The 15,651-nt window shown below is 36.3% G+C and overlaps 1 protein-coding gene across 8 annotated transcripts in view; it reads right to left on the bottom strand.

Moving 5' to 3' along the window:
• Positions 1 to 15,651, bottom strand: part of frya (furry homolog a (Drosophila)) — a 117,236-nt gene that overhangs the window by 56,676 nt on the left and 44,909 nt on the right. For all 8 annotated transcript variants that reach the window (XR_007425345.1, XM_049467260.1, XM_022668788.2 and 5 more), the window contains exons 4-15: positions 14,696 to 14,835; positions 13,395 to 13,485; positions 12,356 to 12,435; positions 12,147 to 12,227; positions 9,965 to 10,133; positions 8,974 to 9,066; positions 8,103 to 8,201; positions 7,461 to 7,562; positions 6,705 to 6,808; positions 3,001 to 3,109; positions 2,346 to 2,432; positions 1,360 to 1,531 (exon numbers count right to left, since the gene is read on the bottom strand). Coding sequence is in view for 7 of the 8 variants with exons in the window: in XM_049467260.1 (XP_049323217.1) it covers positions 1,360 to 1,531; positions 2,346 to 2,432; positions 3,001 to 3,109; positions 6,705 to 6,808; positions 7,461 to 7,562; positions 8,103 to 8,201; positions 8,974 to 9,066; positions 9,965 to 10,133; positions 12,147 to 12,227; positions 12,356 to 12,435; positions 13,395 to 13,485; positions 14,696 to 14,835 (1,327 nt within the window). In the remaining variant the exon portion in view is untranslated. The remainder of the gene's footprint in view (positions 1 to 1,359; positions 1,532 to 2,345; positions 2,433 to 3,000; positions 3,110 to 6,704; positions 6,809 to 7,460; positions 7,563 to 8,102; positions 8,202 to 8,973; positions 9,067 to 9,964; positions 10,134 to 12,146; positions 12,228 to 12,355; positions 12,436 to 13,394; positions 13,486 to 14,695; positions 14,836 to 15,651) is intronic.

Raw genomic sequence — 15,651 nt, 5'->3', positions numbered from 1 at the left:
CACCATGCTTAACAGATGGCGTCAGGCATTCTTCCAGCATCTTTTCATTTGTTCTGCGTCTCACAAACGTTCTTCTTTGTGATCCAAACACCTCAAACTTGGATTCATCCGTCCACAACACTTTTTTCCAGTCTTCCTCTGTCCAATGTCTGTTTTCTTTTGCCCATCTTAATCTTTTTCTTTTATTAGCCAGTCTCAGATATGGCTTTTTCTTTGCCACTCTGCCCTGAAGCCCAAAATCCCGCAAAATCTTCAATTTCTTAGCAATTTCTCGCATGGAATAGCCTTCATTTCTAAGAACAAGAATAGACTGTCGAGTTTCAGATGAAAGTTCTCTTTTTCTGGCCATTTTGAGCGTTTAATTGACCCCACAAATGTGATGCTCCAGAAACTCAATCTGCTCAAAGGAAGGTCAGTTTTGTAGCTTCTGTAATGAGCTAGACTGTTTTCAGGTGTGTGAACATGATTGCACAAGGGTTTTCTAATCATCAATTAGCCTTCTGAGCCAATGAGCAAACACATTGTACCATTAGAACACTGGAGTGATAGTTGCTGGAAATGGGCCTCTATACACCTATGTAGATATTGCACCAAAACCAGACATTTGCAGCTAGAATAGTCATTTACCACATTAGCAATGTACAGAGTGTATTTGTTTAAAGTTAGGACTAGTTTAAAGTTATCTTCATTGAAAAGTACAGTGCTTTTCCTTCAAAAATAAGGACGTTTTAATGTGACCCCAAACTTTTGAACGGTAGTGTACATGTTGTACACTCTCTCTCCAGGTTCCTGACTTTAATCATTTAATTCTGTTTTTTAATTTAAATAATAATTTAAATCATTGTAATTTAAATAATCATTTATTCTGTATTGTTACTGGCATGTAATATAAAATAAAAAAACAGTTTCACTATGCCTACATCTGACATTAGGAATAGTGCTGATAAATTCATGTTAATCTGCTCCATAGACAAGCTGTATAAGTGTGTAAACCCACAATTAGTTTAAACTTAAATCAATTAAGTCTGTTTTATGTAAAATTTGACATTTCCAAACATTGTTTTGCCATTGACCGTTCCTTTTCTATTGGCTTCTGGCACAATCTATTTGCATATTATTTCCTATAATGTTATTTTACTATTTCAAATCAAGATTATCCTTAAATGATATCAAAGAAAGAAAAGACTAAATATAAATCTATTTTATTTACCTGACTATAACTTTCAAAGTAGAATTACTATGCAAAGAAAGTGACATAAAGAAATAAAATAAACAACAACAACAATAATAATTAATAATAAAAGAGAGTCCATTAAGTATTTTTAAAACAGACACTATTTAATGGTTTGAGGTTCTCACCGATGACCTTGGCCTCCTCCTCTGTGAGGGTTTTACTCAGGTAGGTTTTTTTGACCCGCATGGTGTTTCCTGAGGGCAGGGTGGCTCCAGTGTTCGGCATGGGCGGCTCTCCGTCCTTCTGCTGCAGCTTATCAGCTATTACCAGGAATGCTCTGAGACCAATATTCATCCTCTAATAAACACAAAAAACACAGATAATATGAGCTTCAGGATTCTCAGATTACCATAAACACATTCCATGACTTTTTATACCTGACAATCTACATACATATAGGCAAACATGGATAAAATATGACATATATACAGTATGTATTATATGCCTAATAGCTATTTTTCCCAAGAATTTTAGTTTATAGTTTACCAGGAGTTTTTTATGACTGGGAAAAAACAGTCTATAATTTTGAGGGTTAGTTGCCCACACAGGGATTAAGCCTAGTTTCGGGCTATTCAGCCTTTTAATTTCAATTTTCCATTGAAAGGAAAACACTAGGCTTAATTCTTTTCCAAGAGACCAACCCATAGGGGTCTAATTTAGTGATCTATAGTGCACCATTCAAATGCGTATTGCGCAGGTGGTTTATTTTGGGCGTAACATGAAATAAACCAATCAATTTGTGCTCTGCAGTGGGTCAGAGTGGGTAGCGAGTGAGGTTGTATGAGCGCCTATAGGAATGGACTCTGATGATTGACTGTTGTCAGGGTTTTAATCAGTCAGTGGAGCTCCTGTGTTTTCTACTGACAAAATATATATAAATACGCCAGAAATTTACCTGAACACACTTTACTTCCAGACCACCACGCCCATCAGTGTAGATTTATTCCTAAACTCTGACGCTATTTTAACAGCGCGGGGACAAGATGTGAAAATAGACTATTGAAGGGGTGTAAGTATGGTGTGTAAGAATGTCCATTAAATTAAAAGGATTTTTGCTTTAAAAGACAGCAGTTAAATGCCAGTAAACGCTAATAATGTATAACTGATGTACCTCTGGATTAAGACTAAAGGCTTTTGCAGGTTTTCCAACAGACAGCAGGTCGAAGATGACTTCTTTCATGGCAAAATCAAGTCTCTCCTATTTAAAAGAAGAAAAATACAAAGCACTGTTAGACATTGATATTTAAAAAAATTAGATGTGTACAAACTTTTGACTGATACAGTATATTAGGTAAAGAAATTCCACACTTGTGTTGAATTTAGTTATATTAAATTAACATCTATTGGCAATAATTGTTTTGGTAGGTTTTATTCATATTCATATTAGTTTTAATTCTTCTGAATAATATAAATTACGAACATGCAAAAACTCATGAATATAATTTACAAAATAGCAACTCCACACCAAAAATAAAACTCTTAAATAAAACTATAAAAAATATTACTGGAGGTCAGTGCTTTTCTAATGTACACAGCAATTTATGGCAATAATTGTGCTGTTTTTTTATTCATATTCCTTTATTCTTTATTTTTTCTGGCATGTTTTAAATAATTTGTATAAGATAAATTCAGTACATCAACCTTTTATGCAAAATGGCAACTTTACAGTAAGTAAATCATAAAATTCAAACAGTTTTTAGATTTATATTGTGCTAAAAAGTGAAAAAGGTGTAGAAATTAGGTTTTTGCGTAAACTCTCTGCTCACCTGTGCGATGAACTGGATGATTTTGACGAAGATGTTGAGAGGCATGTCTCGCGGGACCACGCTGCGGGACCCTTTGGGGAACAGGGTGGTGACAATGTTGTTCAGGCGGCTGCGGGACACAACAAGGAAAAGCATAATCAATTAATCAATAATTAATACAGTAAATTAATACAGGATTTCAGCAGCTCCAGCAGCTCAAAGCACGCTGACACAGATAGACCAGCTAAAAACAGCATTTCATTACATTAACAGCTCGTCCTATTTCACCACATTCAGCCTTCAGTTCAGGAGAGGCTTATTTTAGGGTTAAATTACGCTTAACAGAAGCCTGGCTCATCCTGACCTACATCAAACACTGAACGGCATTTTTCATTTTTCATTTCTGGGATTGTACAGAGAGGAGGAAAGTAAAAATGCAGGTAGGTACACTAAACATGATGATATTTAGATATACTGTAGATTATTAAAACATAACTGCAGAGCTCTACCTGCTGTTAGATCTGTAAAGGGGGACCGACTACACACTAATGCTTATTTATTGTGCTATTTTTCATGTTTTTTTTTTTTTTTTTGCTAATTCTTTATGCTTAAAATTCATTCCTATTACTTTCATTTCTGTTACTCAAAACAGGAGTGAGTGCCAGTAACAGGAATGAGTGCCGTTAATAGAAGTCATGCATAATTTTGTCCTAAATATCAATTATTCGAACATGCATTCAAACATTTCTTTAAAATAAAGAATAGAAAATTAATTTCTTGAGAGAAAATATAAGGAATTAGTAAAATTGCTTTTAAACATTTTTTTTTAAATGTTTCATGAGTTTTGTAAACATCTTTAAATTATAAACCATGTAAAATAAAAATAAGTAAGGCTGCCTTAGATTGACCAGTTTATGTTAGTTAAATATAGTTTTGAATAGTTAAATATATGTATTATTACATTTAGAGTTGAAAAAAGATAATAAAAAATAAGTTGAATTTGGAAGAGTTACATCAAGCAAATGGCACCCATTTGGTGGAATGGCTTGTATGGGTTTAGAAAGTGATGTCATAAAAGTCAAATCAATATATTTAAAATCATTAGCCCAACCACTTTTAATCCACATTACTAGCTTACATACTGTACTACTGTCACTATAACAATTTTAGGTATTTTGGGCCATTTTTACATCACTTACAAGTGTTCTAAATTTAAACTGTACCAAAAAAAATTCAAAATGTTTAGAAAATGTTAAAACTTTCTCTTCAAACACAATCGCAAATTAAGAAATGAGGAAAAAAGGACGTTTCTTACAGTAAAACCCTGCATTAAAGGGTTAGCTAAGCCTATAAGTATAGTACATGATCCCTATTGTATTGGATCTCTGCAGCTCCTCCAGAGTTACCATGAGCCTCTCTCTCTTTTTGACCAGTTCTCTCCTTGCTGTGTCTGATTCTCATCTTCACCATCATGATTGTGAGTTGTCAATGGTTTTAATTGTTTTAAGAGTGTAGTACTAAATGACTAAAGTAATAAATAAACAAGTCCTGTAGACTATAGTTATAATACATAACATAATTCAGTGTAATTGATCAGTAAACACATTAATACTGTTTATTATCTTCTATAAAACAATGGTCTACTGTATGTTTACGAAACTCTGTGGCTTTTTCTGAACTTCTGCTCTGTTCTGTAGTTTTAAAAAAGCCTCTATTCATTGTTTGGCTCCAAACTTGCTGCCAAATAAGGCCGTGTTTGTGGCAAAGTTGGCGTTGCCTGAAAATCCCAGCGGACCCTTCCTACACTCACCATCCACCACCCGTCTCTCTCTCTCTCTCTCTCTCTTTCAGTGTCCTCCACCCTTTCTCAACCACACCTTCACTGATCACACACAACAACATTAAATCTACCACCCTGTTTTTAGAATGAACAGTTTGAACACATCTTAAATTCTGAGTTTTTTCATTATTTTAAAATGTTCTGTATTGTAGATTTATACTAAACTCATCCAAACTATGAAAAAAAAAAAAACATATGGAATTATTTAATAAACTAAATAAAGAGTATATTTTAGATTTTACATCCTTCAAAAGGTATTTAAGGTATGAGGTAGAGTCACCTGGAATTCAGGCTTTCAGTTAACAGCTGTGCTGAACTCATCAAGAGTTAATTACTTGAATTTCTTGTCTCTTAATGTGTTTGCAGAGAAGTGAAATCGCTAATTTTGTGGCCTTATTGTTTGTTTGTTTTTTTGATATTTAATTTTATTGTAACTTTTATATATACATGTAGGTGTCATGTTCCTCCTCGGTTTCTTAAATTCATTTTGCATGCATATGTATATTTAAATATATTTAAGTATAATTTTTAAGCAATAAATTTGTTTGGTTTGTATTCTACTGTATAAAAGTGGGTTGCGACTTAATGACCATAAGAAAATGTGGGTTGAGAAGTTGAGAACCCCTGGTCTAAGGCATATTTGGGCAAGAACTATTTAACTAAATCAATATATATTATATAATATATTTGTGCAGTCACAAAGACCACCAAAACGTTATAATGATGAAACTGGCACTCATTAGGATCGCCCGAGGACCACCATTTTTTTTTTCCTTGGCACTCTGCCATGCAGCTCATTTTTGCCCAGTCTCTTTTTTTCTTATGGTGGAGTCATAAACGCTGACCTTAAGTGACCTTTTGGATGTGCTCTTGTGGTAATTTTAAATGGCCAGCCTCTTCTAGGAAGTTTCACAACTGTTTCTATAGATATATATCTATATAATGACTTAGAGTCATTTTTAAAACACTTTATAGACACAGGTTTCTTTTCCCCATATAAAAAAACAATGCATTTACTGTGGGCATAATTTCAGCCTGTGTGCCAACCAGCCTCCTTAATTTGTCATTTTTGAGTGCAACACAGCGACGCCCCTGGGTGGAGGGGTGTTGCTCAGGTCCGCCCAAAGTCCTACAAGAAAGATGGCATTCATGGGGAGGCCTGCTGACGTACTGACCACTTCCTGTGGGTCTGCCCAGACCCGACTCTCCAGGGGGCTGAAACTTTCCCTCACGGTCTTAAAACTACAGTACAGAGCAGATCAGCCTACAGTCGGAGAACACAATCCAGCACAGTCAGAGAACACACTCCAGCACAGCCAGAGAACACACTCCAGCACAGCCAGAGAACACACTCCAGCACAGTCAGAGAACACACTCCAGCACAGCCAGAGAACACACTCCAGCACAGCCAGAGAACACACTCGAGCACAGTCAGAGAACACAGTCCAGCACAGTCAGAGAACACACTCCAGCACAGCCGGAGAACACACTCCAGCACAGTCAGAGAACACACTCCAGCACAGCCGGAGAACACACTCCAGCACAGTCAGAGAACACACTTCAGCACAGTCAGAGAACACACTCCAGCACAGTCAGAGAACACAGTCCAGCACAGTCAGAGAACACACTCCAGCACAGTCAAAGAACACACTCCAGCACAGCCGGAGAAAACACTCCAGCACAGTCAGAGAACACACTTCAGCACAGTCAGAGAACACAGTCCAGCACAGTCAGAGAACACACTCCAGCACAGTCAGAGAACACACTCCAGCACAGTCAGAGAACACACTCCAGCACAGTCAGAGAACACACTCCAGCACAGTCAGAGAACACACTCCAGCACAGTCAGAGAACACACTCCAGCACAGTCAGAGAACACACTCACCCCTGTGTTGCTGTGTTGCTTTCACACTTGATGCGGATCATATAGACCCACAGCAGCCGGTACAGAGACTCCAGAGCCACTCGGGCCATCTTCGGGTCCTTACTCTGTAACACAAACACACACAGACACTGTGTTCAGGGTTCATACACTTTTTAACCAAAATTCAAGTCATGACTTTTTCAAGACTTCAAGGCAAATTTTCATGACCACACATTTCCAGGTTTTTCATGACCGTACGAACCATGTAGGTTATAATCTGTTATGATAGATAGATAGATAGATAGATAGATAGATAGATAGATAGATAGATAGATAGATAGATAGATAGATAGATAGATAGATAGATAGATAGATAGATAGATAGATAGATAGATAGATAAACAGTGGACAAAACTATAAAATACTACAAAAATAACGTAATAAAACTATAAAAATAATGTAATAGAGCATCTCTGAGGGTGTGTCTGGAGTCCATGGAGTGACCAGAATTGCCAGAATGAAAAAGTGTCATATAATACTGTATTTAATAACATGTATGTGCATTTATGTGTAATATGTATACAATACACAATACAAAAAACAATATCTCTATATTTTTTCACTGAAAGGTGAAATATATATATATATATATATATATATATATATATATATATATATTGATATTGATATTTTTGATTGCCCTATATAATTATATAAATTAATCAGTTAGTGGAGGATGTGAGGAGATAAGAGGTTCTGCAGAGCTGATCTCTGTACCTTCAGGTTGGAGAGACAGTTACTGAGGAAGACGTGCCATCTGTTGAGGAAGAGCTGCTTCTGACTCACACACAGCAAACACGTCACCAGCGGGTACAGAGCCTGAGGACACACACACACACACACACACATATTCAAATCAATTCAATTCTCACACACTGTAAATAGTACTTACCTTTCTAAAAGTCAGTTACTCATAAATACTCCCTAATACTGACGAAACAGTCTCACATTACATATAATATTTTCCATATTCTCCATAATGTAACACATAACACATCACATAACCTCTGTCTAATAGTATGCTCACTTTTGGAAATTGTTTTATAATTGTTATTTAAAGTTTTTATTCAATTGAATATGGTACGAATATGTATTAAATCATCTTCAAATTTAAAAAAGTTTACAGAGGAAGGAAAAAAAACTTAACTTCCAATGTGAGTTAATGTAAAAAGATTTAATTTCAGGTCTGAAGTATTTATATTGCCCAATGGAAAAGAATAACTGGCAGACTTACATCATTTTTGTGATTTTGTGATTTGATCTGTGTTTAAAATCATGTAAAATATCCATATTATATTAAGTGTATTTAGAATAGCAGTTATGAGGATGATAAAGAGTAATAAAATATAATAGTCTCACCAGAGAGTGCTTCTTTCTAGTGGACAGGTCCAGCGTTGTGTCGTATAAACTTTCAACAAAGTTCCTGAGACAGGGGACATTCACCTCGTTCTTCACAGCCTGACATTTAACATAGAGAGGAATAAACCATCAGAAACCTGTTACTGTTTTCTTTTAGTTATGTAATTTCATGCCACAGATATAATGTTTATAAAATAATAGCATAATAATGCAATGACACAGCTGTAAAAAGAGCAATATAGAGAAAAAGTTAGAATTATTAAAAAATTAAATAAAAAAATCATTACGAAAGGCACTATTTTAGGCTTTATCTATAAGTGTGCTCTGTCAGCTTGATTTAGGGCGAGTCTGTGTGTCTTTGCTATCGTAATGACGGGAAAAGTACACCTTGCGCATCTCGAAACTTATAAAAAGCATGAACCAATACCTATGCCCATCAGTCTAGATATATTCACACACACACACTGTTGCAATTTAAACAACACAGGTGGAAGGTGGAAAAATCTAAAATGTGTGCGGTGTGTAAGATAGCAATTAGCATCACAATTTGCAACGCAATTTGTGCAGGTTGTAAGATAGGGCCCAAATAGTATAAAATGTTTAATATATATATATATATATATATATATATATATATATATATATATATATATATATATATATATTATTGGCAATTTCAAGGTCAGCAATCCTGAAATGCTCATGTGGCTACTGAGGTGTAGCTAAGTGGTTGCTGTGGTACCCCATGGTCTTAGTTTGGTGTTGCTAGTGTATTTGCATCATCAAACAAACAGGTACTGAACATCTCCTGGCTGCAATTTAGCAGGACAGAGTAGAAAGTTCAGATTTTTAAAAGTATTAAGTTCCTCACCGCAGCAACAGGCACCAAAATCTCCACGAAGAGTCCGGCCAGAGCGTGCTTAATGTCCTTATCTTTCACTTCCAAGAAATACTGAGCGCATTCCTGTAACAGAGAACACGAGTTTGAAAAATACACAACCAGCTACACTCATATACAGGTCTCAAAAATCATAATATGATTAAAAAATAATGTTTTATTTATTTTATTGTTAATGATTATGGATTACAGCCAATAAAAACCCAAGAATCAGTGTCTCAGAAAATTAGAATATTATATAAAACCAATTGGTACTTTTGGCAGTGTTGGCAGTGTGCCAAGTCCTACTGGAAAATGAAATCTGCATCTCCATAAAAGTTGTTATCAGCAGAGGGAAGCTGTAAGATATGAAGCGCTGTAAGATTTTGTGGGAAAACAAAACTGGACTGACTTTAGACTTGATAATAAAACACAGTGGATCAACAGCAGCAGATGACAGACATGACTCTCTAAACCATCACTGATCATCAGTACATTTTACATTTCATTTCATTTGTAAATGAAGGGGTCAGAGTCTGGAGGAAGAGAGGAGAGACACACAGTCCAAACTGCTCGAGGTCTAGTGTGAAGTTTCAAACAATCAGTGACTGTTTGGATTTCATTTTCCAGCAGGACTTGGCACACTGCCATGTATTAAAACATTACTAAAATAGGGCTATATGCAAATAAATGATGACAGAAACTAAAGTGAAAGGTGTGAACTCCCAGTTTCATTTAACACATCATTAAAACGTCATTAAACATGATAACAGGAAGCAGGTGTGATGCTGGGTGAAACCCCCAACACTTTTTCCTTCTCTTTTAAAGAAGTAAACCCTTCATTCTGACAGTAACGTTATTATTTTTATATGAAACTGAAACAGTTTCAGAACATCAATGTTCGGATTTGTTTGTCAGACCAGGAAACCTGAGCTACATCCTGCTGCTGAAGCTCCACCCCAGGCACACCTGCATCACTGCATACCTGCATGAACTGAAACGAAGCTTCAAAGTCCTCCACAGGATACATCTTCACCCGGAAGAACTTCAGGCCCATGATGAGGCTGATGGTGCTCTGGACCACGTACGGACTCTGCTCCTTCTGCCGGAGCTCCTTCAGCTCGCTCAGGAACTTCTTCTTCACTGCGGGGAACCTGAGGAGCATGAAGAGCAGAGATGAAGAGCAGCATCAGTGTTGTACTGTATCTACAGCCATTATCCTCTATGATTGAGTAAAATGACGAGATATCTGCAACATCATGCAACATTTTTACTATTTAAGTTATTATTTGACATGAAAACACTCACCACACTTGTGTAATGCTCTATAACTCAGCTTAAATTAGTGTAAACTCCTGTAATATTACTCTATCGCCTCCGTCCACATGCTTCTTTCACTTCCTATGCTGCTTCTGTTGTTTTTCTATTTTATTTGGATAAAAATCACTTATACAGTGAGGAACAGCAGCAGAGGCTCCTCAGATAAAGTGCCGTTCTCATTTCTTTTCAGGCAGTCTGAAATGTTTGACTCTACAAAGCTGAGCTACCATTACTCCAGTCTATTAGCCTGTTATGCTAACTGGCTAGCTTTAGTTAGTGAGCTGTATCTGCTTCTTTGGTGGTGCTGTTCTACATGGCACTTCGCACTTTATGTGAAAATTGCATACAGATTTTAATTTCCCCACGGCAATTATTGATGCAATGCTTTCTTAAAAGGGACTTATCAAATTTATGTCTGATTGCCAGATAAAGTAAAAAAAAAAACGACTGATGTCCTGTGAATTTTTTAAAACTGTATTAATTTATTCATTAGTTATCTAACAGGATACAAAAATGATCTAAAAATAAAATCTGAATGCTCTCAGTGTCTAAAACTCATCTGATTAATGAATTTTTTCATCTTTTTTAAACACAAATCTACCATGATGTTTCTGGGCTAGCCAAACCACAGGTTCACAGTCCAGATAGACTCTGTTTCGGGTCAGTTCTAGATCCTGCCAAACCCCGACAGCTAACAGGACACGTCCTGCAGTGTCCAAAACTCACGGGACACAAAGCAGACGTACACAGTCGGAGTGCAGTACAGTAACTGCAGGGTAACAGACTGTCAGGAGAGCAGTAGAGCTTGTGAGGAATGAGGAGTACACGAGTTAAACTCTACCCATCCGGACCTCTGCGTCAGGAGATCATGCCCCGCTGCTAAGATCTGGAAACTAAAACAAACAGAGGCTGATTTCCAGTCCTAGTATGGAGGAGAGCGGGTTTAACCCCTCAATACATCAGGAGGACACTGGAAAATAAAAGAGCTGCAAGAACTTTGAAAAAAGCACTTCTTTTTATTAACTATACATCTATGGAAACATTAAAATCTAGAATCTACCTAAAATTGGTTTTAGAATACCATTTTTTTCTTTTAAAATATGTATGGAAATTTGATCCACATTAATTTGATTCCAACAAATAAAGGTGCAACAAATTATACAGTGCTTTAGTGATTCTGAAAAAAGAGATGTCTATGCTGCTACTATAATCGGGAGATTACTGGTCCGAATCCCAGTCATGCAGCTTGCCTTCAGCTGCCAGAGCCCCGAGAGAGCACAGTTGGTCTTGCTCTCTCTCTGGGTTGGTACAGTAGATGGCGCTCTCTCTTTTTCCCCTCATCACTTCTAGGGAGATGTGGATCAGCACAAGACTGCGTCTGTGAGCTGATGTATCAGAAACGATGGTGTATTTTTTTGTGCCCTCTTGATACCAAAAACACATCGACGCCCTAAATCCATCTACAAAATACTTGGTTGCAACCCAACCTATAGATCACTAAAATAGGGGGCATTCTGTCATAAGTCCTGTTAATTGAAGTACCCTTAATGTAAATTGTTATTAATTTGTTTAAAATAACAAATAAAAACACTTTTTTTTTGTTTTTGAACATACCAGTTTGCATACCAGATAATTTATAAATGTAATGGGCTTTCTTTGCTGAGCAAATACAATGGCCAGTAAAAATTACTGAGGTTATGTCCATATATGTAATAATATAATAATGTAAATATTGTGACAGGTTAAATCTGCATTCTGCGACCACCATTAAACCTTTAAAAGTCTTTCTGAACTGGTTACAGTGCTGTGAGGGTGTGTGCTGTGTATTTAGATGAAGTGATACCTACTTGGCCTGAGCTAAGACTCCTATAACTTCTGCATAGAGATCTGCCACAATGTGCATGTTAGCAGTGTTGGGACCGTGGTACCTGCAGGATCAGACACAAACACACAAACACACAAACACAAAAGAACAAGCGTGAATAAAACAGTGCAGTCAGGAGGAGCGTGTAGTAAAATACAGACTCATTCTGAACATAGAGAGGCTGATTTATACCCTTCTTTGTATTTAAAGTGCTTAAAAGCCAAGTTAATGACTTCATGGACCAAAGTGTCGAGAACTGGGTGGAGAGGCATCTGGACACATGGGAGAGAGAGAGAAACAGAGAGAGAGAGAGAAAGAAATCATTAGGACATTTCTATTCAACTGCCTCCATCATCTTTCACACTATAGTTCAGTTCTATCTGAGATTGTTCTCATAATAAAACTTTTAATAATCATCAATGTGAAAAAATATATAATTTTTTAAAAAATAAAATAAATTTTGTACAAATATCTATCAATTTTGACATGTGAAATGTCATATTCACAGTGAAAAACAACGGCAAAAATGCAGATACAAGATTTTTGCATTGGAGGAGTAAAGACATAAAGTTATCCAAAAGCAGTGTGTAAGACTGGTGGAGGAGAACATGATGCCAAGATGCATAAAAAAAAACTGTGATTAAAAACCAACCAGGATTATTCCACCAAATATTGATTATTTCTGAACTCTTAAAACTTTATGAATATGAACTTGTTTTCTTTGCATTATTTGAGGTCTGAAAGCTCTGCATCTTTTTTGTTATTTCAGCCATTTCTCATTTTCTGTAAATAAATGCTCTAAATGAGAATATTTTTATTTGTAATTTGGGAGAAATGTTGTCTGTAGTTTATAGAATAAAACAACAATGTTCATGTTAGTTTAGTTTTATTTAGTAAGGTGTATTTACACTTGCCTGATGGAATCTGATCATAGAAACTGGATTCTTTGTACACTTTCTGTTCACACTTTCTTTTCTTTCTGTTCACACTTGTAATAAACGTGTATTAAATGTGAATCAGATCCATCCCTGACCCCCTATAAATGTGGGGGTGGTTATACTGTATGTGAACGAGTTTATATGTGAAACCCAATTATTATGATTGCTATAATTGCATGCTATTGTAAGGTGTAAGCAGGATCTTTTTGTATTGTATTGGGATTAATTCATATTTAACTGGTGGTTGATTTGACAGTATAAAGAACAGAAAGCATGTTCTGGATATACAGTACCTGTTTGAGAACTTCTATGAGGACGAGGGAGAAGATGAAGTCGATGGCCAGATCTCTTCTCTCCAATAAATAATCCTTCTGCTGTTCATCACTGAAAGAGAGAGAGAGAGAGAGAGAGAGAGAGATGAAGGGATTATATGAGCTATATTCACCCTCACTCACTCATCCTCCATCACAGATTAAAATATTATTTCGCAGTGGAGGAGCGTGGCTGTGCCCTTGGGCGGTGTGGTGGAGCAGGGGGCGGGGCTTAGCTGAGTTATCTCAGTGACTCAGGGCTGTAGGACTGATGTCATTGGGTTATTTCGGCTGGGTTGAGTCAGCTGGTCGGGTGGATTGAATAGATGAACAGTGTAAATTTAGGACTGGACTGCTTTTCTAACAGTGACGACTTTTCTTAAAAAGACTGGGGTATTGATCTCTGCTGAGAAAACACACCAACATACACTCCTCACACAAATGGACAAAAGTGTTGGGACACCTGCTAATTGATTAATTGTTTCCTCCTGGTTTGAACCCAATCGTATCTATATTTTACCCGCGGTGCGGATCATCTGTGGTTATCTGCTGGTGTTGGTCCAGTGTCTACCAGGAGATTTTAAAGCACTTCATGCTTCCCTTTGCTTACAACTTCTATGGATATGCAGATTTTATTTTCCAGCAGGACTTGGCACTTAGTTTGGTCTTATATAATATTCTCATTTTCTGAGACACTGATTTTTGGGTTTTCTTTGGCTGTAATCTATAATCATCATTTCTTTCTCCAGTGTAGGGGTTCTCAAAAATTTAAAAAGTCATTGACAGCTGAAAGCTGAAAAAGACAATTAGGGGGTGTCTCCGCTGTTAAACATGGTGGGGGGTGATTTAAGACCCTGAAGACAACACTAAGGGTTAATAGAGGAGACATAAGTAATAAATAAGTATTGACTAGTAGATAATCATCATAAAATAAATAAATGCTTAAAATAGATCAATATGTGTGTAAAACATCTATATACATATTGGATTGTCTACACACATTTTCTAAAAGCATGTCTCATACTCTCTGAGCTCTACACACAAATAAAAAAGCACACATACATTGGGTAAAACACCTCAATTATCCTGAAAATTTAAACTTTAAATTCGAATCAATGTTATATCTTCTCCAAATGATATTTTGTGACGCTTCCTCTCCATCCGTCATAATGACTCAGGCCTTTTTTGTACAGTGATGCACTTAATGCAGACAGTACCTAAGTAAAATATTTAATAATATAGCTTTTATACTCAGAACACACTAATAAGCATATCTGACTTACTTCTTGGACTTGGTGTTGGAGCGTGGTCTGTACTCGTGGGATTCGTCCTCCTCTCCGTTCTGTCTCTTGTACCAGTCGAACAGAGTGCGGAGGATGGAGGGCAGACAGTACTCGGCCAGAGAGCTCATAGTGCTGATCAACTGCAGGACAAAACATACGTCCAACAGCCTGATTAATTTAACAAAGTCCTGAAATACACTGCATCCACAAGAAAAAGGTTGGCTGCAAGAAAAGGACATCAAAAAACTTATAATAAAACTTAATTACAAAGAAAAAAGAAAAGGACATTACACTATTTTATGTAACATGAATTAATTCGGTTAATGATGTTGGTTGATGTCAATTTTCTGACTGTCTGGAGGATATTAGAGGATATTTGTGAGAATGTTGAATAAGGGAAGATGCATAAATGTCCTGTAAATATTCATGAAATCAAAGAAGATAAGAAAAGAGCAGAAATGAGACAAAAATAGACAAGACAAAATACTGTATATAAAACAATATGAGACAAAACAAGATAAGAGAGGAGGAAGTAAGAAAAAAAAGGGAAGTGAAGAGAAGAGATGAGACAAAATAAGAGAAGAGAGGAGAAGATATTGGATAAGAAGAGAAGAGAAGAGAAGAGAAGAGAGAAGTGTAGAGATGAAAAGAGAACAGACAAGAGGTGAGAATAGACAAGGCTAAATAAGAAGAAAGGAGAAGAGAATAAATTAGATGAGGGTAGAAGAGAGGAGAACAAAAAGGATTACAAAAAAAGAGAAAAGGAGAGACTAGACAAGACAATAAGAGAAGAAGTGTAGAAAAGAGAAGAGACATGATCAGAAAAAATAAGAGAAAAGAAAAGAAGAGAAAAAAATTTGATGAGAGAAGAAGTGTAGAGTAGAAAGGAGAACAAATGAGACAAGATGTGGTGAGTATAGGTAAGAGAAAATAAGAAGAAAAGAGAAGAAATGAGA

Source organism: Astyanax mexicanus, chromosome 18 (assembly GCF_023375975.1).
Source record: "Astyanax mexicanus isolate ESR-SI-001 chromosome 18, AstMex3_surface, whole genome shotgun sequence".
Classification (NCBI taxonomy): Eukaryota; Metazoa; Chordata; class Actinopteri; order Characiformes; family Acestrorhamphidae; genus Astyanax; species Astyanax mexicanus.
The sequence above is the reverse complement of the archived record's forward strand: the minus strand, read 5'-3'. Positions and strand labels throughout refer to the sequence as shown.